Below are 27,784 nucleotides of genomic sequence, written 5' to 3'. Positions count from 1 at the left end.
ATGCAATTTTCTGCACGTCGTCTTGCATTATGTCGAAATGCCTTCTATACAAGATTGAATCAATATCAAATGATTGTTGTAGAGCAAGATATTGTGTTAAATAATCTACAAAAGATTGAATTCAAATCTGGGAATTACTTCCACAAATTATACTGATCTATTCACTGGGTCATATTGCAGTTTTCATATTTAGATACCACCGATTACGTTACAAAAATGAAAAAATTTCTTTTCAAAATATATATTTCTTTAGTGAAAATAGTGAAATTAAAAAAATAATACCTGAAGGTCGTTTAGCGTTTTGGTTTAAAAAGTCGTGAACGACAAGGGCGATATCAATCAAATTGGGGTCAGGGGATGTTTTTTAGAAAAGACAGACGGCGCGACGTATTTCTAAATTCCGTTTTCTCTGCTGGTTAACGGTTGAGGTAGGAAAAACAGGACCGGATTTAGTTGAAAAGCCATATATTAAATTATTAAACATTAACTTTTTAGTAATTTTTTGTGATAGTTACAAGAGACGAAAGGGAAAAAGCATGAGATGAGAAAACTGTATAAATTGAGTGCGTTTGGGTAAATCTTCATACACCCGTCAGTGACAAGTCTCAATAAGCTTAACACTAAGTTCAAATTTGCTACTTCGATCAATTTTATTACAAAACAACTCGAACAACCACTCAGTCAAGTTGTTTTTCGAAATGTCTCAAATTGAGTAACGCGCTATTATAAAATTTTTGATCAAAATGATTAATACAAACACAAATCAGCAACAGAGGATGTTTACGGCGACTTGTATCAAACATTTTCAACAATTAAGAATTGGTTGTTTCGCTGGGGGATGAGAATAATTAGAAGATGACCCACTCTCGAGAGGTCCTGACAGGATCCGATCCGATAAATTGTAAAATGTGATGAAACTATGGCTTTTTACTATGATCCGACATCCAAAAGAGATTCCATGGAGTGGCATCGGGAAAGAGAACCCATGCCAAAAAATTACTCTGACTTAATAAGGCAGTTGCGTCAAAAAATTATCGAAAAAAGACAATGCTTCAGTCCTCACTGCTTCGCTTTCCAAGGCTACTACACAAAAGTAACTAACTAAACTGAAGGCCGAGTTAGTGGGTGAAAGATTTAACAGCGACGATGAAATTATATATTTGCCTCATACTTTTAGGGAGATTATTTTGAAAAATAATCACAGTCTTTCTATCTATAACTTTTCCTTCTAGGTTAGGCTAAGAACTCATGGACAGCACTATGTATGTCAAGTCAATCGAAGCAGGCTTCAGCTTGAAACAAAATCGTGTAATTATGAAAAGACAAAAATATCGTATTTTTGAGACTAAAAATTGATATAGCAAAATAATTGGTTTTATTCTAAAACTCTCATAATATAATTTGTTATAAAAATTTTGTTTTTCTAATAAATAGAAAATAGCGAAATGAATGAATTGATGAGAGTCCCTTAGATATGATCGAAAACAGTAAATGATGACGAGACTACTATGACCACAACAATAGTTCAAATCGAACCGGTTTTTAATAAAACAAGCAGTTGCATTTGAAAGAAAAAAAAATCATTTGGACAGATACGGCATAGTAACATTTCACTTTTGACATTCAATAAATAATTTTTAACATTATTTTGCTGTTAAAAAAAACTTCATACATTCCGAATAGTAAAAAGCGGATCCTTATTGTTTTTATTGATTTTTGTTTAATCATATGTGGTTGAAAAATTTCTTTTTACACTTGGTTTGACATTGGTTTGTCTTTTCTGAAGTCCTTGTAAAGCTAACGAAATCATTTCATTCAAATATGCATATTTGAAAGTAAGCTCTTAATGTTACAATTTTTTTTATAGATTTTGGTACTATACTGAAAATTTATATTATATTATATTATTAGAAAATAATAAAAAAATTTATTCCAAAAAAACTGAAAATCATTCATATTTATTAATTTATATTTATACATGAAATTTCAATTTATTTCATTAATTTTTGTTTTCTAAATCTCAATTTATCATTTATAGACTTCTTCGAACTGTTATTTGGAAGGAGCTCAGCGAATCTCAACATTATAGTACGAGGATGGTCCCAACAATGAAAACACAAAAATTTTGGAAAAAAATATATTTATTTTTCGACGTAATCCCTTTTTAGCTCAATCCACTTTTCCCCGCGATGTTCAAGAATCAAAATTGTCATTAACACCTCTTCATTGCTGGAAAATCTTCAACTACCAATCCATTTTCTCAAGCTAGGAACAGAAAATGATCCGAGAGTGCTAAATCTGGCGAATAGGGTGCATGATGTAGCAATTAAAATTTAATTCATTAATTTTGGTTATTGCAATAACGGATCTGTGAGCTGGTGCAGTGTCTTGATGAAACAACACTTTCTTCTTAGCCAAATGCGACCGTTTTTGGTTAATTTCTTCGCTCAAACGTTGCAGAATACTCGCCGTTGATAGTTTTTTCTTTTTCAAGATAGACAATTAAAATTATCCCACGTGCATTCCAAAAAAAACCGAAGCCTTTACCTTCCCTGCAGATAAAACGGTGTCTGCCTTCTTTGGAGCTGGTTTTCCCTTTTCATTCCATTGTTTTGATTGTGATGGACCCACGTTATGAAACGGCGTGTGAAACATTGCCAAACACGATGAAAACATCTTCACGACGCTGTCTTTGTTCCATTGTGAGCAAACGCTGCACCCAACTTGGGCACAGCTTTCTTATGTCCATATTTTCAGTTAATATACGAAGTACCACACTTTTCGAAATGCCCAAGTCTGCTAGCTCGCTCACTTTCAGTCGACGATCATCCAGAACCGCTTTGGTGATTTTCTTCAACATTCTTTCTCAGCTACCCAATATTTTACTGTTGATAACGAAGGATCAGTCCCATCTAGAGTAAAACCTAGTTCAACTATTATACTGGTTGGGCTAAGGCCTTTCAAATAAAAGTATTGTATCACATAATGATGACCAATTCTTTCCATGCTTACAAATTCGTTATTGATGGCTGCCACACAAATACTAAACAAGTGGCGTCTTCAAACTTGAAACATATGCTGTATAGATTGTGTACTTTATAATACAGTGGTATTTATGTAGTAACTATCGCTATCTTTAGGTCAGGACAGGTATTTATGGGACCATACTCGTAAATAGATACATTAATTATAATATGGGCTTAAGTTTAAACAGTTATGGGCTTGAACTATCCACTTCTTCAACCGCTTTATTCCTTTATTCATTGTGAACTCTGATGTTTGCCCTGCAGTTTGTACTTTTACTTTTTTATTGATGTTTCTCTATATTATCCTTTCTGTATTTATTCTCGTTCAATCTGCTTTTTTTAATAATTTTCTCTATCATCGTGTGTCATGTCATATCGTCAGAAGCATGACAATTTTGTACAGAATATAGACAAAATAAAGAAATCATAAATGTGATCCAGTTCTGTTTTATCTATATGATTATCATTATTTATATGCTTTATGTTCAAATCACAGATCTAAACTTATATTTCTGATGATTGTATATCGAATAAATAATGATGTGAGTGTACAGTGTGGTTAAAAAGTGTGTATTAAAGGATTGAAAAATTCGGTCCTGTTTAAAGTGCGACTGCAGCATCATTGCTCATGAAAAGGGTGAGTTTAGGGGTAGATGTTCGCGTCTCAGATTCCATTATGTAACCCCATTGACAAAAGCCTCCCCAAATATCCTATTCAAGTAGGATTTTTTACAGAACGGATGCAAGAGAGGGGTGAACTTTACCAGGTGCTGGTACATACATTCGCTACACGGTGATCTTGCAAACAAAGATTGCAATCAAAAACACCAATGGGTAAAAATGGGTTGTCACACTGTCAGCGGCAGACGTTACTACCCTTCAGTTTTATATGTTGCGCGATATTACCCGAACACATTTTATTCTATTAACCCACTTTTTTAAAAAATAACACCCTAATACTAAAAATCAGTATGTATCTCAATCTTCTTAAGTGAAAGTGGTGTTTTGAGGAAAAATATTTTCGGATTTCTCAATAATAATTCACAGGTAAGAAAAAATACCGAAAATGGTGGGTTTTTATTAATTTTTGGGATTTGTCGGTAGTTTTATTTTTTTAAATCTCAATGATATATGTTTTTTCCTATTTTTATCAAAAATTGATTTTTGTGTACTTTATCAAAAATTTCTTGTTTTGTTTTTCAAGATTTTCGTTATTTAGTCTAAAATTTAAACAGTAAACTAATTTTATTTCTATTTTAATTGGACATTATAAAATTTCATTTGGAAATAATATTCGTTTCGGTAATTTATTTTAATTTAACAAATTTTGTAAAAATTTTGTAATACCTAAATTTCAAATGGAAATGTAACGAAAAAATCTCATTAAACTTTTTTTAAATTTATATATAGGATCATCTAAAATATATAGTTCAAATCTCACTCAATTTTTGCATATTTTTTTTTCAACTTGCGAATTTCTTAGAGAAACATGATTTTTGAAGTTTTTTCTTCTAAAATAATTTTTTCCTTCAATGAAGCTTTGAAAAGACCGAGATAAATAATGGACGGTGCAACTTTCCGGCCATGTTCAGTCAATTTTTAATGCTTGTGAATTAGCGTTGAAATTTAACCACATTGTACATTTTCATAGTAAAGTGCCACCATACACACAGTATCACCTTATGGGCCGCTAATCTCTCTAAATGGATCAATTCTACTGCGTTTTACAAAGTATCCTAGATTTCGATACGTATAATCAAATTTTATTTCATCAATATTCAAACATTAAGATTTTTTTGAATCCAGTCTTTTCCAAACGATTCAAAACTGTTGGTAGGTTAAATTTAATTAAAACTGAAACGATTATACTTTTTGAAAAAGCGAATTCGTGTCAAAAATGTAAACGAGCGAAACGTGCATCAAGATAATTCAATTGGACTGATGATTCTCCATAACCGTCACCAACACCATCTACTGTGAAAAAATCGTTTTAGACAACCTATTAATTCTAGATTGGAGCTTCTTTTAGTTGTTGAAAGATCTAAGGTGAACTTAAAGGCTTCCGAAGATGTCTATAAAAACAGTTGAAGAGTGTTCTATATGATTTGAATCAGGAATCAGATATGGCCAATTTGTAGTTCAAATACCATAAACTGGAGGTATAAAATGATAATTCAGAATAAGATCGATATATCGTTGAGTATTTAATCTTCATGGATGTAGTAAATATTTGTAATAAAGACTAAATCCAGTGCAACCTTCTTTAATGGTTGATGCTACCACGTTTGAATTTGCAACTAGAAGTGCTAGTGATGATTGAGGTTCTCGAAATATTTTATCAAATGACACTGTTCAATGCCTGGTCATTTACTAAACGAATAATAATTATTGAATACTGAATACAATTATATCGGAATTTAGTTGGTGGTATTTATACTGAACACACTGTTTACACCACTACTACACCAACACTAACAATTACACTTTCTGACGCGTGTTTCGATAACCAAGTTATCATCTCCAGAGACTTCAGCTCCTGAAGACGATAGCTTATCGGAACGCGCGTCAGACAGTGTAATTTTGAGTGTTGGTGTAGTGGTGGTGAACTCAATTTACTATCAGCCTCTAAAGACGATAACTTGGTTATAGTTAAATTAAAATCTTTTCTCTATTTTAAGGAGTGTATTGTATATAGATATTACGTAGTAGTAAGTAAAAATATTTTTAACATAAATCATTAACTGCAAACGAACTATTCATTTCAACAATAACACAAAGTGCATTTTCCATTAATACATCGAACTGGATCTCTCAAATAGACGAAGCTTGTAGTTAATTAAATATTATAAATAATAAATATCCTGCTGCGATTGGTCTGTTGATAGTACGTCCCTTACCAATCACAAGCGATGTGGAAAATTAGGGAAAGTGGGAAATTGCATACAGCAAATTGCGTCATTGGTTCACATCCCTTCCGTATAATATATTTGAAACTAATATGTACAATTCTAGACGATTTCTTTTATATTTTCATATATTTCTTATTCCTTCTAAACAGTATCTATTTGGTCGTACGAATTTTGTTTTACATGGTTGGTTGTTTTTCTATTCTACAGATTGTTATGTAACATATTTCTTTTTTTTACTACTTTGTCGTGCTTTCCGTGGATTCCACATCACATTTTCGCGATTATTTAATTAATTGTCGGTCATCTTCATTATTTCGAACTATCGTTCGTTTTATTTCTTGATTAGATCAATTCTATACCCTTTGCTCTTCATTTATTTTCTTTAATCCATCAATTGATCCAATCAAACCCAATCAAATATTTTTTAAGTGGTACTGTATCTAGTTTTTCGACACGAATGAAATATCTCTGGGTTCTGAATGGAGAAAATTTCGTGGTAAATAGAAATGAATGGCGATAGTGCGGTTAAATTAGGACGAAAATAATTTACAATTCTAACAGTATAATTAGCTCGTTCATTTTAAATTCTTGTAAGATTCAACTGTTTTTCTGAATCTAAATCTACGTTATTTTTATAATATATTGTTTTTGATTTTGTTATTGTCGCAATCAACAATCTTATTTCGAAATTAGTATCAGGTAGGTATTAAATAGGGATGTAACAGAGAATTGGAATATCAACCCTTATTTCAATAATTTAAAAATCAAAGTGAGCGTCGAGAGACTAAAAGAAAGTGACACTATAAAAAACAAAGCAAAAATTATCCTACAGTCAAAAGGGTAAATATTTTTGACAGGGGTGTGATAGCTTGATTAATAATTAATAATATTCAGGACCTCCATTTTAGATTTGTCATCGGAGGGAGGAGCTTAGCTAGACAAAACAGGGCTTCGACCATTCAGATTTCAAATCAAGTAATGCCCTTAGTGAATGCAGACCACCCATATTGGACTACGTCCAGCGGTATTCTCCTCTGGACCAGATGATCTGGTCATTGTTTAGGAAGATACCGTACAGTGCACCTGTTCGCAAACATCTGGTAAGTACATTTGCCCTTTACCTTTCTAGTCCGTTCGAAATTCACCGATACTTTGCAAAAATGCACAAAACTTTTGTGATAAAAATCGGTATATTGTTTTGTTTGTAAATAACTTTTACGATATGTTAAAAATCAACCGTCATTTTTTTCGTAATTGCCCTCTTTCAATAATAAGAAAAAATAAAAAATGAAAATAGTCTGAATAAAAACTATACTTGGTCGGACTGTTTAATATATCTAAATTATAAATATATACGAAATCTTATCTATATCTCCGATCGACTGAAAATAAATGTCTTCCAGTGATAATTTAGTTTTTAGAAGGACACAAAGAGAATTTTTGTAACAATTAGAGTAAAAATAACAAAGATAAAGAAAAGCTTTCACAGTCACTTAATGCATTCCTCAATAATTTTTTTTGTAATAATGGAGATTGACTCTTAAACATTATAAATGGAATTCTGTGTGGGTTTTAAATCCCATTCAAAAGTGGTCGAAACGTAGCGGAAGTTTTGTCCCTTTTCGATCAGGTGTCACATCATTAACCTTTTTTTGTTTAGAATAGTTCTTGGTCGATAGAAGACAGCAGAGATATTTTTGATAAACGAATTATTTTACATTTTTTGTTCCCTAACTGAATTTTGTTAATTTTTTAAACTAATAAACTAAATTATTTCAGGATCATCTTCATTTATGTAAGGACGTCATTTAACTCTTCTGGTTTTGATTGTTGCTCAGAAAGCCGTAATGTGGATTGGCTTTCTGGCAGTAATCAAATTCATAAGGGTTTAGTTTTCTGCGGTCACAATTATTCTTGAAGAATATTCAGAAATTAAAGACAATAACAACCTCTTCTTCTTTCTTTCTAAATAACTTAGCAAACTATTTTATAGAAAATTTAATAGTATGAGTTATTCGTGTTTTAGTCATATAATATACTGTGTACCTAAAGTTTCTCAATTTTTTTAAAATACTGTAAAGTAAAAATTCATTTAAATAAAATAAATAGTTAACTAATTGCCTTTTATTTCACCTTTTATAGTCAATTAAAGATTTTTTTAAGAAGATGCGGAAAGTAACACATTCCACCAGAAGAGCTGATGGATATGTGAGACCCACGTCGTCTAACCATTAAACCGCCATCTTCTATCATCTCCGTCCAACCATATGTTTATTATCGGCCGCCGTCTGCATTTTGTCTAAGAATTGTCTCTGGCTAGATAGCAACTAATTGCCACCATTCCATCTTATGCAGCATTACATGGACGATATTATCAGGGGCTAGGCTACCAAGAACATGTGCTCTGTATCATCTGGCTGGTGTTCACAGTACGTAATTTTGAGCAGATAGCTTCGGCAGTAGCCTTGTCTCAACAGAAGCTGGATAATGTAGAGGTTCACATCTCCGAACTTCCTTTCTGTCCACAGTCCTTCACCTGATTTTTCTTCTATCCGCCGTTGTTGCCACGTACGTATCGTTCCAGCACGTTCGATGGTTAAGCTTGAAATCCAAGATGTCCACGAAGATCACACTCGCTACCACTAGCACAGCCTGTGAAGAGACAGTTCAATGGGAGCTGGTGATTGTCTCTGTACTATCGTCATCGTTTTGCAATATTTCTTTATCCTCTGACTAGATTTCCGCCCTATACAGAAGAATCGAGTAGGTCGTCGCCTTCAGCAGCCTTAGTTTCTTCGATAGTGGTCCGTTAATGTATGCCATTTACCGGTTCAAGGATGGTATCTTCTAGGCGGCCTTTCGAGTAGTCTTCTACTTATATTCCACGTATCTACCCGGTTTAGAATCGCAGTGCATACACGTTAGTTTAGCGTTTTTGTGATCATAGAATCCATTTATCTCGGTCCCAGATATCGCAAAGTGTTACCCGAAATTATTTATGACTGAAATGGGGGTTTTGTTAAAAAGAAATAAGAAAAAAGTAAAAAAGAATTGATGTTTACGTCTCTTTATGGTGGTGCGGAGACTAAGAAACGGATCAATTTCATTAGACTAGGCTAGGTTTACTTAAGCCTAGGTTTGGTTTGGTAGGATTGGCCAAAAATATTTTCCTATTAAAAAGAGACACAGAGAGAAATGCTTTATTGTCAAAAATTTGTTACATTTTGTAGACAAAAGCTTGAAAAAACTAAAAAAGGAACATAAAAATAACTAAATATAGATACAAATAAAATAAAACCACAATAAACAGAATAAAACCACAATAATTATTGCGGAATGCGGGAAAAGATGATATCGATTTTATTTCAATTGGCAAGTGATTGTGCATTTTTTTGCATTGTAAAATATTGAGCCCTTAACTAATTCTGAACGTGGAGTAGGTAAGTAAAGGTCGTGCTCCGCGTTCCTAAGTGGACGACCTGAAATTGGATAAGCATGCTTACGAATTAGGCAAACGTATTTAAAGATGAATAAGAAGGGAAGAGTCAGAATTTGTAATCTTTTAAACAAGTCCCTGCAGTAAGCCTTGAGTAAATATCTAACTTTCTTTTATAGTTTGAAGATTCTCTCAAATTGAGTCGCACCACACGTACCCCAGAAGGGAAAGACATATCGGAGACACGACCCAATAAGGGCATAATAAACTGTTATAGAGATGAATAAGTTCAGTTCTTTGGAAACTGATCTTAGAGCAAAATAGGAAGAACTTAATTTTTTAGATAAGGCGGCAATATGTAACTCCCATTTTAGGGAATTGTCCACAACAAGCCCTAAAAATTTTACAGATTCAACGACGTCGATGGTGGTGTTATTTCATAAAAAAGGCTGCAATGTATTTTTATATGATGAAACTTTGGTTTAGAAACAGAAAAAATTAGAATCGCACCATGATTTAAGAGTGATTAGGTCACTAGATATGGTCCTATGAAGTGTCGTGAGATGAGGGTTGTTCCAAGAGAAACTAGTATCGTCTGCAAATAGACATATTTTACTACTGATGTCGTTTATAAACAGAAAAAACAAAATACGACCTAGTACTGAGCCTTGGTGTGCTCCACATTCTATTAGCTTGCAAGATAAACATCGTGTTATCAACCCTTACAAACGGACTTTTGTTGGTAAGGTATGACTTATACCGTGCCATATGTTTCTATATTCAACAGGAACTTTTATTATGATTATAAAGCTGGCATCTAATAGAGGATCTTTCATCAGAGCTGCTCAAATTATCCAAGTGTACATATCTAATTTCTATATTATTTGAAAAAATAGAAAATGGCATATTGTCAGAAAGTTGGAAAGAAAATGTAAGAAGAATGAGAAGGATAATCACAGCTATGTTATGTTATGTTTCATATCGATATCCGGAATTGTTTGTTGAAACGTATTTTCGAAACTATTCCAAATTACTGAATGCTGATATTTTTCCGATTACAACTTACATTATTTAGAACTCCTCTATACTTTCAGCTCAATGCGCCCATTACTCTGGTAGCTATGATTTTTTGAACATGCGTATGTTTTACATCGATATTTGTTTATAGGTATTTCCAGTACAGGTTGAGCTAGCGACATCCTGAATTTTTCCCAGTTGGATCTTACCTTAATGAAGACATCTCTATAATTTCAGTTCAATGTTTTCATTGAATTGAAAATACGTATCAACAAACACGACCGGATAACGACATGAATCATACGCATGTTTAAAAAATCATATCTACCAAAACAATGGGACTATTGAGCTGAAATTATGGAGATGTCTTAATAAAGGTAAGATGTAACTGGGAAAAATTCAGTATGTCGCTAGCTCAACCTATACTGGAAATACGTATCAACAAATATCGATGTAAGACATACGCATGTTCCAAAAATCATATCTACCAAAATAATCGTATTTAGCTGAAAGTATAGAGAATTCTTAGGTGAGGTATGATGTAACTGGAAAAAAATCAGTATAAAAATAGAAAAATTATATACCGACACAATATTACAATACGTGTTTACAGATATTAAAAAAAAACTATACGCGAAATTATTGAGACTAATGTTGAAGTTGAACTTGAAAACTTTCCTAGAATGTAATGAATACGAGAATCCGCCATTTATAGTTGTCATGCTCATATTTTCATTATTGTGCACCAACGGTACCATCTTCTGTCCAAAGCTAAATCGCCACTCCAGTCGAAAATATTCATGAAATAACATTGAATATTGTGAGAAAATTCGAAAGTAAATGTAAAAAAAATGAGAAGGATTATCACAGCTATTTTCACATTATGATATATTTCCAAATAAAACTTGGAAAATCCAATTAATCTATTTAAACATTCATGATTTTGATTTAATGCGAGCGACATCTACATTCGAATTTAATATCCACGAAAAACCAAGTAAAACAAAGTAGGTAGAAATATGTAAACTCGGCATTCAGTTGTAGTAGGTTTCAAATAGATGTCACAAAGTGTCAGCACAATATTTACATTTAAATATTGAGGTCATGTTTACAAACGCGTAGCAAAAATTAAAAAATAATATCGAATTTGTTTATATTTCCTTAAAATTCTATTTTTAAAAAATATTATCTGCAGAGGGCGGCACTATGCAAGTTTCCCTACCACTAAACGTGTTAGTAGTAAGTACACAGGATAGACGGTAGACTGACGAATAACATGTTGGTTTAGTATATACACGTTATATTCACAGCTGACGACTAAACAACGTACCGAATATAGATTAAATAAATCAGTAATTGTTGACATAAAAAGTGTTTAATGTTATTTTTAAAAGTATTTTTAGTACATAAATCTGAACAAATAAAATTCAGAGAGCATAATACGTACCTGAAGTAAGTAGATGTAAAAAACAATTTCGTAAGAGAACGGGATTAGTCGTCCTTAAAGGATTAATTTTTGTTATTTTGTTACTAAAGCAGTCATATAGATTAAATTGAATGTAAACGTAAGAGTCTTCCTTTGTTTCACTATTATTACAGACTGAGGCTGTGGTGGTTTCAGGTAATATTTTTTGTCCTACTGGGTTAAGTAGACTTCTTAGAAATTCTGCTAATGGGATTTTATAAAAGTTCTTTTCGGTTTGTGAAAAAAACCGGATGCAGATAATGACCACTATCAAATTTCGTTAATATGATACAGTAGAGTCTAAAACATCTATTTTTTCAGTGATGATTTTGATATACATGTGTTAGAATAACCTTCACCTTCCTAAGTGCCTTTGGCGAGAGAGGAAAGGTTAAATATTTCTTAAAAATTTATTTTTATTACAGTTTAAATATGATATAACATCCCGACGTTGGTTAAGTGATTATTTCAACATATTACTCAAAGTGCAATTGAATAAAGTAAGGATCTGTGATAATATAATATCATGTAAGTAAACTTTATTTGATTATTGGAAAAAAACATTTGTAGTGCGTGGAAATTAGAAAATATATTGCTTCTGAATATTAAAAAACTGAGTTTTCAATATGTAAAATGAATCTATCTATTTTTCATTCAATATAACATTTCGAAAATCGTTTATATACTGAACGTGGCAGCATGCCACGTCCTCTTATTTAATATTTATACTATACAGTAACCATCATTTTCATTAATTACAAAATATTTTTAAGACGGAATCAGGAAGTTTCTAGATTTCTAGATCAACACGAAATCTTACATATCACGTTTATTTATATTTTTTATCTATTATCGTTTTGAAAAAATAAATTTGAATAACCGCCTCGAGTTATCATTATGACTCATTATTGAATTGTGACGATAGAATAAATTTATTCACAAATTCATCGATCTTTTATACACTACCCTCCTTAAACCGACTGTTAAATAAATATTTAATTTATGATATGAAAATCAAATAAAAGTTTAATTTGATGTATGTATGTATGAATTTTTTTTATCTTTTCTATAAATTATTTTCTCGTAATAATTTTATCTATCAATTGTTTGAAATATATTGCGAAATACAGTCTTCCACCCTTTTTTCATGTTAAAATCAGATGATTCTGGTTATTAAGATATGAAATAATTTTTTAATACGTACCCCAAAATGCATTTCGCAATGTATTATTATAAAATCGGTATTTTTACTTACAAACCATACTGAATTCAAAATAAATGGGAGTATAAAATCGGATACATCGTATCAAAAATGTTACTTCAAAATCAAAAAGATTTTTAAGACTCTACAGGTAATATAAGTTGGGTGAGCAAAAACTTTTGACTGGTAGTGTATGTGTTGATTCGCTTGTCCACTTGTGACATTTTGAAAACGAAAGGAATTAGAATAGTGAACAATTGAATGGTTGACTGATGATGGTAAGAAATTAAAAGATGGATGTAAACGTTATTACACTGGCGGAGTAGAAAAACGAACGGCGGATGAGTGGTGGGGGGTCCTTACTCGGTCGAGAAAAGTAGATCGTGGTTATACCTCGCTCAAAATTACTCGCCAATCGCTCGGCTGATTACATTGTGGCTTTTTAGGCCAAGCACTCGTTGTGTTGACCTCACTCACCGCCATTATTAGGGCAGGTCAGGGATCAGGGTATATGTTTAGTAATTTGTTTATGTTTTTTTTGATAAATTTTGCAAAAAAATACCTTCCGGCACAAAACACATGCATGTTATAATATACAGTGAACTAATAAAACCTCACAAACCTTTTTTGGAAATTGAACTATAACGTATGACGGCAGTAACGCCACGCTCCGCTTGTCTATTGTCGTTCGGGGCGGGTAGTTGAAGTCATCGACCCGCGGACGATAATTTTGAAAGTGCGCATGCGATCGGATCCAAACTGATTTGGAATCAGTCCCACGAACAAAACTATTATTTCGATTATTATTACTTTTTCCTTTTTTTGTAGTTGTCTTCTGTTTTCAACTTTCAAACTCTTGAATTACGAATAACATTTTATTCAATTGTGTTTATTTATTCGTCGGATTATTTTGATTTACAGAATGTGTGGTTATTATATTCCTCATTTACTTGATGATTTTGTTTATTAAAAAAAACGATTAGATTTTTTATACTACATAACCTTGTTAAATTTGATTGAAAACGAATGTAAAAAAATCCAAGGTTTATTGATATCGGTAACCTTAAATGTAAAGAATACCTGTTACGTTACATTGAACTTTTAAAAGTACCAAACACAACCTTGGAAAATTCTCATATTGTTTATTTAATTATGAGCTTATTTGAACTAATAAGTAAAAAGTTTAAAGTATACAAATTGTTATATCTAAGCTAAGAAATTTTTATTACATCATTGTATACAATTTTTAAAAATATTTTTATTGTAAGCGATTTAATAATCCTAACTAATCTTTCGTATCAATACAGATGTTAAATTTTTATTATGATAAAAGTAATAAAATAGCTTATCAATGACACGAAATATTCGAGCTTTCGTATCTTCAAAATATATGTTAACTGCTAATCCTACGTTTGTACCATTTTATTGAGAGAATCATCGGTAAGAGAATCCAATAATTTGTCGTAAATAATGAAGATTATCACTTAAAACTGTGTTTCGTTCTTTTTTTAGAATTTTAAATAATGACGATAAAAAATATTTGCTGTCTCGGTGCTGGATACGTAGGAGGCCCTACTTGCAGTGTTATTGCGTTGAGATGTCCTGAGATAAAAGTGACTGTAGCTGATCTCAGCAAAGAGAGAATAGCCCAATGGAATTCAGATAAATTGCCGATATACGAGGTAACATGAATATTTATTTAGAATAAATAAAAATATTTTACCCCTCCTATGAATTTGACGTAACTGATTATTTACATCGTTGCCACGTCGTAATTTTTTTCCAACTTTTGATATGAAATGAATTGCAAATTAAAGAATATAACCACAAGTTATTTTAATATGATTAATAATGAATAGAGGTGATAATTAATTACTTACATTTCTTACAAAATTAATTGGAATTAATGGTCTATACATTAATATACTACAATCTTCTTTGAACCAATTGACGAGACGTTTCAACACTATGAATACTCAACTACATTTTACACAGTAATTAATTATTCATATAATACAAATGATAGACAAGAACTTCTACCACAATTTTGACAATAAATTTTGAAAGAATACAGCATGACTGCCAATGTTTAGAATATAATTCCACCGGATACAAGATAGATGATTCCGTTTTGATTTGATATTTAGATTTTGTTGAGTGGCTACATTGTCACTACGAATATCAAAATTTTCAATGTAACCTAAAAGCTATCTATTTAATATGCAAAAGTTTTGACAAAAATCTTAAGAAACGCAAAGATATCAAACATATATTGGATCGACCGAGTTAAACAACATATACAGGGTGCGTAGGAGACGAGAAAAAGACGGAATTTCACAGAGCCGGTAAAAACCGGGATTTGACGGGAATTTTCTAATCACTTATAGGCCAAAGATTAGTATCCGATTCTTTAAAAAAATTGGTGGACTAAAAAATTAGATGTTTCAAAATCTTTGATACTCTCTATGAGTATCTTACTCAAGATGTAGTGCAGCACAAAAAGACAAAAAAATTGACAAAACTGTCAATGCCAAGTAAAAAAAGTTTACAAAAAAATACGTTATTACTTGGGTTTTGACCATCATCTCTTCACAGGAAGCATGTCAAAATGTCAATGCCAAGTAATATTTTGACATATTTGTCAATGTCAAGTGAATTTCTACTTGTCTTCGAAAAAAACTTTCTTAAAAATGCTCAAAATTTCTTTTGTTTGGGCATATTACAGCTATAAAGGAATAAAATGCAAAAAACTCAAGTTCACTACATATTTCTTGTGATGGGATATCGCTGCTGCAGGTAGATGTCAGAGGGACAGAAAAAACGCTAATAATAAAAAATTTATGACATTTTAATAACTCTTGTGGACACCGTTACGAGTTATATTTGCAATATGTATGGATTTTTGGGTATCGTATACGCAAGGATCCTATTTGCAATAAAAATAAAACATAAATCGATGACTTCCTCCATATTTTCCTTAAAATTTGCTCCTGTGTCTCAACAAATAAACTGAAATATTTATATCAAAAACTCTTTGATTCTGAATACATTTCCAGCCTGGTTTAGATGATGTAGTAAAAACTTGTAGAGGAAAAAATCTATTTTTTTCCAATGATATTGAAGAATCAATTTTAGAAGCTGATTTAATATTTATATCAGTGAATACTCCTACAAAGATAATGGGAAATGGAAAAGTGAGTACTAAGTATTGTCTTATTAAAAGCATATTTTATCCGAAAGGTTTTTAGGGAAGAGCAGCTGATTTGAAATATGTGGAGGGAGCAGCAAGGATGATTGCTAACATTGCTAAAAGCAATAAAATTGTCGTGGAGAAGAGCACGGTTCCTGTAAGGGCAGCTGAAAGCATAGCTAATATTTTAAAAGCTAACCAGAAACCTGGAGTAACATATCAAATTTTATCTAATCCTGAATTTCTAGCTGAAGGTGAGCTCACACCATTATTTTCAAAATCTAAAATAATTTCATTTTATTTTTTTAGGTACCGCCATAAACGATCTACTCAATGCTGATAGGGTGTTAATTGGAGGAGAAGATACTGAATTGGGACGAGCTGCAATCGAAGAATTATGTACGATATATCAACATTGGGTACCTAGGAAGAATATAGTTACCATGAATACTTGGTCTTCAGAATTATCAAAATTGGTAGAATTTTTTCGTTTATATAAAATATTGAAATTATTTATAGTCCAGGAAATGAAGCATTTTAGCTCGCAATTTTTTGGATCTATTTGAAATTTTCACAGAAGGTTGGGAATAACCCAAAGATCATTTTCCATTGCCACTCCCTTTCGAGGGTGGAATTTTTATTTTTATTCTGACTACAGGAATCGATGGAAAAGGGAATTCTAACAAAAAAATGCTCTTTACGTTTTTTTCTTAAAACTAATATTTGCGGTAGAAAGTTACGGTTTTTCGACAAAAAAATCGACAAGTTTTTTGAAGAATAACTCGAAAAATTTGCTTGTTATCAAAAAAACTGTGAGAAGCAGAATTGTAACTTTTAGAAAAATGAACAAAATCCTTTTTTTTTTAATAATTTTTCTACAACTACCACGAACCGAGATACTGTTATTGGTTAGTGTTTTTGGTTAAATCAATAATTTGAAAAATTCGATCCAAATAACAGGAAAACTTTGCATTTTCCGAGAAAAATTCATAGAATCTTTCTTAAAGTATATAATTAGACCTTTAAAATAAAAAAAAATCTCTAACATGAAAATTGAGTGACTTATGATCAATATTAGATCGGTTCCAACTTTTTTCTACGATATAACAGTAAAAACAACCCCCTAATAAAAATAGATCATCACCCTTCTGTGATTCTTTTTATATATGTCTTATCAATACACTCACGAAATTTGACCAATTGAAAATTCGTAATTTTAGTCAAATTGGAGTTTGAAGAGCTAACGATTTTTTTACAATTTTCTATTTTTCACCCTTTACTATAAAATGCTGGAAATAGGAAAAAAATTACGCAATAATAAATTGTAGTTTTTTTATAACTAAAATTTTTCTGTGTATACATTTTGCATATATTGAATATTTGGCGATATATATTTACGAGCAAACACCACCTTATCCGAGCTCTTTAAACTCACACGTTTAAAAATTAGGAGATATCAAGGAATTTAATTCACATAGTCTTGTAGCTTTTGAAAAGCCTAACGAAATTATGTTTGAAAAAACTTTTTATCACTAAAAATAGCCAAAAAAAAAATTCACAAAATGGCGTTTATTTGAAATATCAACTTTGTCCTTTTCAAATTTTTTAACATCACTCCAAATTGAAATTTTTTAAAATCCAAGGCACACGTGATATATAAAAAATATTTCCACCAAATTTCAAAGAGTCTAAGCTTTGATAATATGCAAAAAAATCGATTTTTTCAAATGAATTGGTCATGTATTAAAAAAAATGATAACAAAAGTTGTATATAAACTATAAAAAATTTTTTTTTCTCAAACCACGCAAGTACTCTATTGTTTGTTTCATTATTAAGATTGCTGCATTCGAAAAAATGTATTTGAAGTTAGCGCAAGAATTATCAAAGGTACAGGTACAGATGGTGTTGTATAATACCCAAGTTGACAAGATTGGCGGGGTATCCCCATGACCAGTATTCTTTCTAAGTATACTTGCTGAGTAAAATTTCGTTTATTATCAAAAAATATAGTTTGGAGGTGAGGGTAAAGTACATATACGTTACAAAAAACTCCATTTAGTACTGAATCTTTTGCTAATCGATCAGCTGTTTCATTACCAAATCCTTTAACCCAAATGAGTGCCATAATCAAATTTAATAATTTCGTAACATAAAATAGAACTCCACAAGTAGCTTTTTAAAAACATTTTTATAACAATTAATAAAAACAATGGAGACAATTACAATGTTACTGAAATGAAAGCGAGTTTAAGACTGCCTTTTATATTATTGTTCTTGAGATCATCGACGATTTTGCTGGAGTTTTTGCAAATCTGCTTCAGGCATGCATGTCGTCAGCATTTTCTTATGGGAACCTATGTTGTGTGACGAAATAATTCATGTTAATCTAACCAAAAAATGAGATTCACTAGATTGAAAAAAAATTCAGCAAAACTCAATTGATTCAATTATTATCTATTTTAGGCAGCTAATGCAATGCTGGCTCAACGAATTTCTAGTATTAATTCACTTTCAGCGGTATGTGAAGCTACAGGTGCGGACGTATCTGAAGTAGCTAGGGCTGTAGGATTGGATTCTAGAATTGGTTCCAAATTTTTACAAGCTTCAGTTGGTGAGTAACATTGTCCAATTAGAATTATTTTAACAGAATTTCTTTTTAATTTGGCACAAACATCTTGGCATTATGTACTTATTCTAACAATGATAATGTAGAAAATTCGATGTTTTTGTGAATTATAACCTTACTTTACCGGCAGGAGACTTCTTCAGGAAGTGGTAGTATTCGGCCTGAGTTAAATTATATAAATAACTAGTACTTAGATGAGGTGAACAATTAATATTAAATTGGAAAATGGGAACAACTTGCAGATTAAAATAATAAAAAATTAAACTATCCACGGACACGATTATACAAATTAATATTTATTGCTGTGAACAATAAAATAAAGTTTTAGGGATAAAAAAGTTTATTAAAAAAACAATAAATCCGCATTAACTGCGTATTCAAAAGAGGAAAACTAATAAAAAACAGTTCTAAACAAAAAATAACTCAGATTTATATATATTTATATAAGACCGAGACTTATTTATGGAAATCAGGGATGGTTGCAGCCCTCAACTGGATTCCCATATATTGGAGTTGTATTTGTTGTGGTGCGCCAGTTGAATCCTTTGTTGAATTCTCAACTTGACAGCTGTAGAACTGTAGGCAAAAAAAATAAAATGGAAGGGAACGGGAACAGAATAGAGCTTATACTCTAACATGTAAAAAAACTGAATTCTTATTTATTTAAAATATAATCAAAAAGGAATTTGTTCTGTTCCCCAAATAAATAGAAAATACGAATTTACACAAACTATTATACAAAATTTAAAAAACACAAGGAATTTAATAAAGATAACTGGAATTTTTTGTAAGAACTATAATAAAGAAATCAAAGTTGAAAAGATATTTGAAAAACTTTCGAGTGAATATAAAGAATAATAAAATTTTACTAAATTCACTTAAATTTATACACGTTTATAATAAAAATAGTAGAGGACGATTTAGCAACTAATCTTGAGTTTTATTGAATCCTTCTAACGTGAACAAAGGAATATTCAAAATGTTTGAAGAAATGAAATTTACAAAATTTTGACTTTTTCCTCACTTGTCGTGTGCGCTGCCTCTATACCTTAAAATATTCTCAGAAAGTTCCAGAACGTTTTGGACTATTCAGTAACTACGTGATTATATAGAAAAAGGTTAGATTATAAGAAGAAAAAAATTGAAACTTCAAATAGTAGTAATAATTCGTTACAGGCTCAATTTTTTTGTAATATAACAATTTTATTCACTATTTTTAGGTTTTGGAGGTAGCTGTTTCCAAAAAGACATATTAAATTTAGTTTATATTTGTGAATGTTTGAATTTACCAGAAGTAGCTGCTTATTGGCAACAAGTGATAGATATGAATGAATATCAAAAACATCGTTTCACCACAAAAATAATAGAATCTTGTTTCAATACGTTGAGTGGAAAGAATATTTGTATTCTGGGATTCGCTTTCAAGAAAAATACAGGAGATACCAGAGAGAGTCCGGCTATACATGTAGCTAAGACGTTACTAGATGAGGGCGCCTTCATCAGGATCTATGATCCTAAGGTAATAAAATGACATAGTAAAACAATTTTAGGATGATAATTCGTCTAAATTCAAGGTTGATAGGGAACAAATCGATGAAGATTTGACAAATCCTCAAATATGTGAAGAGCCTGAAGTGATTAGAAAACGTATTTCTATATATGATGACGCGTACAATGCTTCAAAAGAGTGTCATGCTATTGTGCTATGTACAGAATGGGATGAATTCATCGTAAGTATAAAGCTATCCGTCTCTATCCTGTCATAAATCTTCTATTAGTTCTCTCTCCTGCATTTCCTAATCTATGCCCTCTTTCCAGCTTCTTCATTTTCTCCTTTTTCCTTCTAGAGTCTACATTTAAAACTTTTTTCATATATGCGACCATACTAGATTCGTTATTTGGTTTCAATATGTGTCTAGCTCTCCTTATCTCCCTTATACTATTAGGTCTCATCCAGTTCCTCATGGATTTGCCCACAACTACATTCCATTAATCTTTTTTCCGTTGATTATTTAGGGATCGTGTCATATATTCGTTTTATATTGTTTGATCCCATAATATTCCATTTATCATAAATATAACAAACAATAGAATTAATCTTTTAAATATTTGAACCTACATATGTTGATATTATGTATATTTGTACAATGTTTCTGTTTGGGTTACTTTAATATCACCACCACCCACTGGCACTACGGCCGTAAAAGAACCTTGGCCTCGTCTACCACATTTCTCCACTCATAATGGTCCAACGATCGGCGTCTCCACTCCCTTACACCTAGCTCCCATCGACATCATCCAGCTATCGTTTCCGCGGTGGCCGGCCCTCGGGCTTCTGTCGGTACGCTTTAAGCAACCCCCTAGCCATCTGAGTCTGAACCTCTTGACTTCTGTCATCATGCTGGGGTCTTCATAGAACTCGGTGTTTTTATGGCTGCGTCACACGCTCCTCTCGGCTGTTCTACAACCAAGTCTCGCTAGCGTAGATGACAACCGGGCGTAGAATTGTGCGATAGATCCGCTTTTTCGTTCTCCAATTCAGTAATTGTGACTTTAGTAGTGATTCCAGGTACTTCGAAAGCCCCCGGGGGAGTTCTTCTGTTTCTTGATATAACCATGTATTTTGTTTTGACTCGTTACAGGATTCCTCCTCCAGCTGCTCCTTCAGTTCACGCTCCATTCGACTCTATAGATCAATGTCAGCAGCTTGGGCCATGTACTGCACCTTTAATTGAGCAGAGTTCCTCCCTTATTAACTTCGATATTTCTGATGACTTGTTCCAGTGTTAGGTTGAAGAGGGTACACGAGGGGGTGTGTCCTTGCCTGAGACCTCGTCCTATTTGGAATTCTCGTGATATTGATTTATACAATTTTGATATAATATAAGTTGTTATAGGATATATCAAATTCCATTTTAAAAAAAATTTCACAAAAACGTGTTATTATTGATTCTAATTTATTGTTTTATAGGGATTAGATTATAAGCAAATTTATGCAAATATGATGAAACCGGCGTATGTATTCGACGGTAGAAAAATATTGGACCACCAAGCCCTTATTGAAATAGGATTCCATGTGCAAACTATTGGGAAACGACTTTGATAGGAAACTGATAAATTTGTTTTCATATGTTATCAAATAATTATGTACCCGAAGTATTTTGATATTTATTTTTTCCAAAGTATTAATTGTAATTCCGTACTTACAAAAATGCATTTGTAAAATTTACATTTTATATATAAAAATGTATAATAAATTATACAATATTCATATTTTATCTCTAGCTTTTAATTTTATATTCCTTTTTCTCTACTCTTATTCGATGTAGTTTTCATCCAGTTATTGGTGTGGATGTAATTTTACTACACAGGACAAATGAAATTGTTTGGGGCATATGAAAATTAATTGCAAAGCAGTAATGACCGCTTTTAAAGACTGGAAATGAAAAAATGTCACTGATGTGACTTCTGTTACATCTTTATTAGTCCACAACGCTTCTAAGATCCACGTTTTGAGTAGAAATTCCAATATCAAACCTTTCCAGTTATATCCAATTGTTTCTGATGTTGAAGATTTCCAAAACTAAGCCTTAAACAGTTTGGAATTTCCTATTTGAACATTAAATTGCTGATTATCTTCAAAATTATACCTTAAATGGTTTAAATTTTTTTTATGGAATCTTAAATGGTTGAATATTATCATAACATTAAATGGTTTAAAATTTGCTAATTGAACCTATAATGGTTGAATATTTTCAAAAGTGAACCTTGAATGGTTTAAAATTTTCCAATTCAACCTAAAATGGCTGAATATTTTCAAAACTAAACATTAAATGGTTTAGAATTTGCTAATAGAGATTTTAATATTTTCGAAAGTAAGCCTAAAACGATTTGGAACTTTCTAATTGAATCTTAAATTGCCGATTATCTTCAAAATTAAACCTTAAATGGTTTAAAATTTCTTAATGGGACATTAAATGGTTAAATATTATCAAAACTAAACATTAAATGGTATAGAATATGTTCATTCTCAAAACTGAATTCGTGTAAGCAAACAACATTGATTTCTACGTTAGTAACAAATGTGGTGAATTCAAAGAAATTTCTTGTTTTATTTAAAAGTCCATAAAATTTTCGATAATTTAAGTCTAACAATATAATTGTTATTAACATATATAACTACCCTGGTCTTATTCTTGAAGTAAATATTACACAATATCTAAGTTTCAAAATGCTGTTTTGCTTTCCAATTAATAATATATTATTTTTAGTTAGATTATTTATAATATTCGTTAAAGTTTAAACATTATTTACGTTATATTTTTACACTACAGCATCAGGGTAATGCGAAATTAAACGTAGTATTTAATTGATAATACCTTAAAGGTACCAAATTTTGTATTAAATTACTTTGTTCGCGGTATTTAATTTCAATACATTTTGAATATTTTCTGAACGTGTCAAAAGTGCATACTCTGAATATGTTCCGAACATCTATTTTTTCACAAACGATTTACGAACTTTGATACTGTAAGTACTAATTCAACTACCACGACTTTTTAATTACAAGTAAGTAGAAAAACTCAGGATAGAACTTAATTCGTGATAAATATAGCAAAAATGGCCATTAACACGAATGTATCTGATGATTTAACATGTTCGGGATCTCTACCGCCAGCAAAACTAATAATTTATTATCTTGTAGTCACGAGCACAGATGGTTTGTAGCCACGAGTTAATTTGTTGTCACATTCACAAATGTTCGTGTAGAGTGAATTTAACCTTCTATCTTTGTTTCACTCTCATGGTTTCATAATTCTATCTGTCTCAGCTGGAGTTGAACATAACCAACTTGGAGAAACTTCACTTTTACGTGGCTGCTGAGGTGGTTTAGTCTTTCACTTTTAAAGTGTGACATATTTAAGACTGATTAGTTTGAATTATACTTGTAAAGAAACACCATGGCGAAAAAAACACTCATCTCTTTTTTCATGGCTATGTCCTGTAGCCTTTGTTTGGGTTGTTCAAATCCAGAAATTATTTCTACATCTTTCACAACGTTGGATGCTACAATTGTTAGAAATATCGCTTATATTGCCGACTTTTCTGTTAAATGTAAATCTGGGAATATTGGAAATCTATATGCCGCTTTCGATAGACAGATTGGACCAGTATCTATAGTTGGAAACAATAGATTCCAAGTAAGTTCAACAAATATTTATTCATTGTTAGAAACTAAGATTTATCATAAGAAATTATCGTTGAAACATAATACAGATCGAAAAATTTTTTATTAAAAATGTTACGTTTTTATCTATTAGAAGTAATCATAGCTAAACAAAATAGTTTTCTATTCAAAATAATTGATGTTTTTTTTTATAAGGAATTGTTCAGTATATTATTTATTAAAAAAAATTATTCTTTTAGAATAGGGAACTAAAAATTTTTAATTATATCTGTACTGTGAGATCTTTAAATAATCATTTTGAATTCCTAGTAGCAATAGTATCAATATCTGTGTTTTTTCAGGTAAGTTGGACTGAAGAATCAAAATCTGCTAAATCTGGTGAACGTGTAATTAGATTATTTGATGAAGATGGTTATACAGTATTTAGGAAAGCTATTCGTGCTAAAGAAGATACTTCAAATGTCCAATCCTTTGCCAATGTTGTAGTGAACCACCCAGGAGCTTATAATGGTCCTTGGTTAAAATCAGAATTCATTGCTACCATGGTTTCTTTAACAGTAGCTTACATTGCCATTGCATCCAGAGCAAAATTAGTTATGTGATCAAAAACTATTCCACATTTCCTTGTTGAATTAATTTATACTGAAAAATTTGGGTACAGAGTGCTTTGTAAAGTGAAATTTTTTTTTAATAAAATTGTTGAACTCAGCTCTTGAAATTTGATTTTTGAATACTTTTCTACTAATTTATTGTAACACACTGGGAAGATTCAATTTTAAAAATTTTCTAAACTATTTTTATGTTCTGTAGTTTATACAGCCAGTCCCATACTCACTCAATAAGTCGAATGGCTAACTAAGAAAAACATTTTTTGTGAAAAATTGATTTTATTCATCAATGTAATCTTCAAGAGCAATACAATCATTCCTTCTGTTGCTTTGGCTTCTTCTTCCGTCACCTTCGATTATTCCTCTATTACATTTGCTTCATCTTTTGCTACCTTGGTTTCACATTCATATCCTCCAAAAGTTGTTTCAAATCTCTCTAAAATGTAAGTTGAATTATAATTCATCCTAAAATCAAAACCTAAGAAATAAAGGGTTATTAAATAAACATTTCATATTTACCTTTTGTAGTAAATTGTGAACTTAATAAAATCAAACACTGTATTGGAAAATCCAGACTTTTCTGAGTACATTCACTTGTTTTGGATAATTTTAGTCAAATGAAAATCACGAAAAGTCACTATGGAGAAGAGAGAGAAGGGGGAGTATTTTTTAAGGGATAAAAATGTTGGAAAAGTGTTAATTTTGAAAAAATGAAAATTGAGGTATGCAGAGTTAAAAATTTCAATATATAGTTCATTATTTAAAATTGCAACAACTTGAGGGTGAAAAGTTGTCAGGGTCCCAGATTAAATACTATAGATTTCTCAGTAAGACAGCATATCAAAGTACACTGTGTCTTACATCGAGACTGAACCTGTACCTCTATTCAAACATTCGCTGAACATAACTGATTTAAATGTCCGTGGTGTAAATAATAGTTGGCGCTTTTTTCGAATTTACCCAAATGTAATGTGGCTTCACCTTTATGTAGTGCATTTCGACGGAAACTTTCTCATATACACAACAAGATAAAATCATGATGTCCCAAACATCCCCAACCGCGTCTAATAATCAAAACACAGTAAAAAGTGGAATAAACTCGTTAAATATGATAAATTTATTCATATAATCTTTTCTTAGGGTTGACGAAATCTGTTTATTACCAGCACTCACAATCGCACTGACTCAGTAAGCCTATGAACGTCTCGAATGACCAGATAGAGTAATTGTGGGTGTTGGTGTATTGGTAGTGTAAACAGTGCGTTCAGTATGAATATTACCAACAGTTCCAGTGATACCAACTTGATTGACGAGATTTATTTGTTCTATAAGGGAAAGGTAAGTTAAATAAAAGGAAAATATATAATGTTTAATCCAAGTCAATATCTACATTATTGAATATAAGTTGACTAACTGAAACCAAACATATTTTAAGTAAATGAAACAAAAAAGTTTTACGAAATTATTTAAAATATAATACAAATATTTAGACTATTTTGTAGCAATTAGCCGAATAACGTGTGGTACCATCCTTCTTTTTGGCAAACCTTTTTCTAATTTTCCCAACAACACTGCCTTCATTTTGCCATTTTAATAGAGTTTGATGAAATTTTATAAAATCTTCAGTCGTTAACTCTAAGGAATCAGTATATGAAATATTTCTCATAGTACTCATTACTACAGTTTGAGGCAGTCTGGGAGCACAATCGTGAACTCTTCGCATCATTATCACAGCTCGCCTACCAGTAATGTCTTCTGGTCTCACACAATGCGTTATTTCGTTAGCTGCAAATCCACTAAAAAATTTTTTATCACCATAAGCAAAAGAAAATTTGTAATACATTTAATGGGCTCTCCTTCTTTACAAACAATAATATGCAAACTTCAAACCACCTGCATTAATAAATATGGCGTCAAATGATCGTTAAATTATTAAATCTTTGGTAGCAGTTTAAATTCATCAAATGTATTATATTTCCATAAATTTTGTTAGTGACTTTCAGAAAACATTATTATGAATATGGCATTGACATAGGATCGAATGTTTTAAAAAAATAAATCATAAAAGGCCTTTAAAAGCGAAATAAATAATTACAATTACAAACAGGACAAAGAATGCTTTTAATTGGGCTTTCTCCACTGTTTAATCCAGATTTGGCCCCCAGTGATAACTGATTGACTGCAGTACTACAAACAATATTTTAGGAATATGTATTTCATTCAAATATAAATATATCCCATTTTTAAAGGGGGAATAGTTTTATATTATCAATTAATGTACATACCTTAAAGAAGTAACGACCCCTCGTGGCATTTCCAGTTTGAGCAGTGGTTGGGAACACCTCAAAGGCTTGTAATGGAATTTGCAACCAAAACAAAGAGCGCTGTCACTGAATAAGCTCAGTGATACTATTGGTCTATCAAAAATGTGTGGTGGATCAATATGGGATACAATACAACCCCCTGGTTGGTAATCATTGATAACGACGCTGTTTACAAAATCTTTTGGTAGGATTTTAGCTTCTATCAAAGGGTTTATAATACCTTTTGTGATCCAAGTCGGAATTGGATCTACGGAATTTTTTGGGTAGAGTCTTTCTGATCCTATTCCGTTTTCTCCGTTTTGGGAACCATAAGTGTAACGTTCACCAAAAAAGTATCTAAAAAATGTAATATATCATAATTTGTTGATGAAATAAGTTGTACACTTACTTAGTTCTTAAAGGCGTTAAATCAATAGTGGATTTTTTTAATGCGCCATTTTTTCCTTTATGCACAATTTCATCAACATTGGTTTCAAATTTTCGGAGTGTGTCGTCAGTAAACACGTAAAATTGCCGAATGGTATCATAAAGCTTCTTCAAATGTGTTTTTTCTCCTTGCGATTTCAAATATTGTTTATAACTGCTATATAAAAAATTTTTAAAATTTGTAAATATATTATAATTTGTGAACTTACCAATTGTCAGAATAAAACATTTTCAATTATTATAGGATTTTAATTCTTATTTAACACTAATATTGCTGGAAACAAGTTTCTAGTTGTGTATTTTTTTGCTTTCGAGTTTAAAAAAAACGTTTTGATATTATTTTGGTAAACATTAAATATGTATGTAT

General features: G+C 31.3%; 3 protein-coding genes across 4 annotated transcripts; 2 read left to right on the top strand and 1 right to left on the bottom strand.

Moving 5' to 3' along the window:
* Positions 1 to 11,613: 11,613 nt before the first annotated feature.
* Positions 11,614 to 22,149, top strand: LOC130451711 (UDP-glucose 6-dehydrogenase). The gene is made up of 10 exons (XM_056790902.1): positions 11,614 to 11,840; positions 12,279 to 12,381; positions 14,567 to 14,736; positions 16,111 to 16,248; positions 16,303 to 16,498; positions 16,554 to 16,720; positions 18,709 to 18,856; positions 20,092 to 20,390; positions 20,446 to 20,601; positions 21,843 to 22,149. Exons 3-10 carry the CDS (start codon positions 14,578 to 14,580, stop codon positions 21,972 to 21,974), a joined length of 1,395 nt encoding a protein of 464 aa, XP_056646880.1. The 5' UTR covers positions 11,614 to 11,840; positions 12,279 to 12,381; positions 14,567 to 14,577; the 3' UTR covers positions 21,975 to 22,149.
* A 1,013-nt stretch (positions 22,150 to 23,162) lies between these two features.
* Positions 23,163 to 24,800, top strand: LOC130451710 (translocon-associated protein subunit delta-like). 2 transcript variants are annotated; one of them, XM_056790900.1, is made up of 3 exons: positions 23,163 to 23,440; positions 23,577 to 24,072; positions 24,401 to 24,800. In XM_056790900.1, the coding sequence occupies exons 2-3, from the start codon at positions 23,833 to 23,835 to the stop codon at positions 24,659 to 24,661; spliced, it is 501 nt and encodes a 166-aa protein (XP_056646878.1). In that variant the 5' UTR covers positions 23,163 to 23,440; positions 23,577 to 23,832; the 3' UTR covers positions 24,662 to 24,800. The 2 variants fall into 2 exon arrangements, with proteins under 2 accessions (XP_056646878.1, XP_056646879.1); XM_056790901.1 differs by having other exon boundaries at positions 23,204 to 23,401.
* Positions 24,801 to 26,022: 1,222 nt separating this feature from the next.
* LOC130451709 (RNA demethylase ALKBH5-like) lies at positions 26,023 to 27,784 on the bottom strand. The gene is made up of 4 exons (XM_056790898.1): positions 27,627 to 27,784; positions 27,380 to 27,574; positions 26,953 to 27,327; positions 26,023 to 26,463 (listed from the first exon to the last, which is right to left on the bottom strand). Exons 1-4 carry the CDS (start codon positions 27,644 to 27,646, stop codon positions 26,154 to 26,156), a joined length of 900 nt encoding a protein of 299 aa, XP_056646876.1. The 5' UTR covers positions 27,647 to 27,784; the 3' UTR covers positions 26,023 to 26,153.

The sequence above is a fragment of the Diorhabda sublineata genome, chromosome X, assembly GCF_026230105.1.
Source record: "Diorhabda sublineata isolate icDioSubl1.1 chromosome X, icDioSubl1.1, whole genome shotgun sequence".
NCBI lineage: Eukaryota > Metazoa > Arthropoda > Insecta > Coleoptera > Chrysomelidae > Diorhabda > Diorhabda sublineata.
This window is presented reverse-complemented; position numbering and strand designations above follow the sequence as displayed.

Excerpts from the sequence above, each read along its gene's own strand:
- LOC130451709 (XM_056790898.1), bottom strand. The coding sequence starts at position 27,646 with ATGTTTTATTCTGACAATTG. Across the intron at positions 27,575-27,626 it reads ATGTTTTATTCTGACAATTG|CAGTTATAAACAATATTTGA; the intron begins GTAAGTTCACAA and ends TTTTTTATATAG. Across the intron at positions 27,328-27,379 it reads TTAACGCCTTTAAGAACTAA|ATACTTTTTTGGTGAACGTT; the intron begins GTAAGTGTACAA and ends TACATTTTTTAG.
- LOC130451711 (XM_056790902.1), top strand. The coding sequence starts at position 14,578 with ATGACGATAAAAAATATTTGCTGTCTCGGTGCTGGATACGTAGGAGGC. Across the intron at positions 16,721-18,708 it reads CTTCAGAATTATCAAAATTG|GCAGCTAATGCAATGCTGGC; the intron begins GTAGAATTTTTT and ends TATCTATTTTAG. Across the intron at positions 18,857-20,091 it reads ATTTTTACAAGCTTCAGTTG|GTTTTGGAGGTAGCTGTTTC; the intron begins GTGAGTAACATT and ends CACTATTTTTAG.
- LOC130451710 (XM_056790900.1), top strand. The coding sequence starts at position 23,833 with ATGGCGAAAAAAACACTCATCTCTTTTTTCATGGCTATGTCCTGTAGC. Across the intron at positions 24,073-24,400 it reads TTGGAAACAATAGATTCCAA|GTAAGTTGGACTGAAGAATC; the intron begins GTAAGTTCAACA and ends GTGTTTTTTCAG.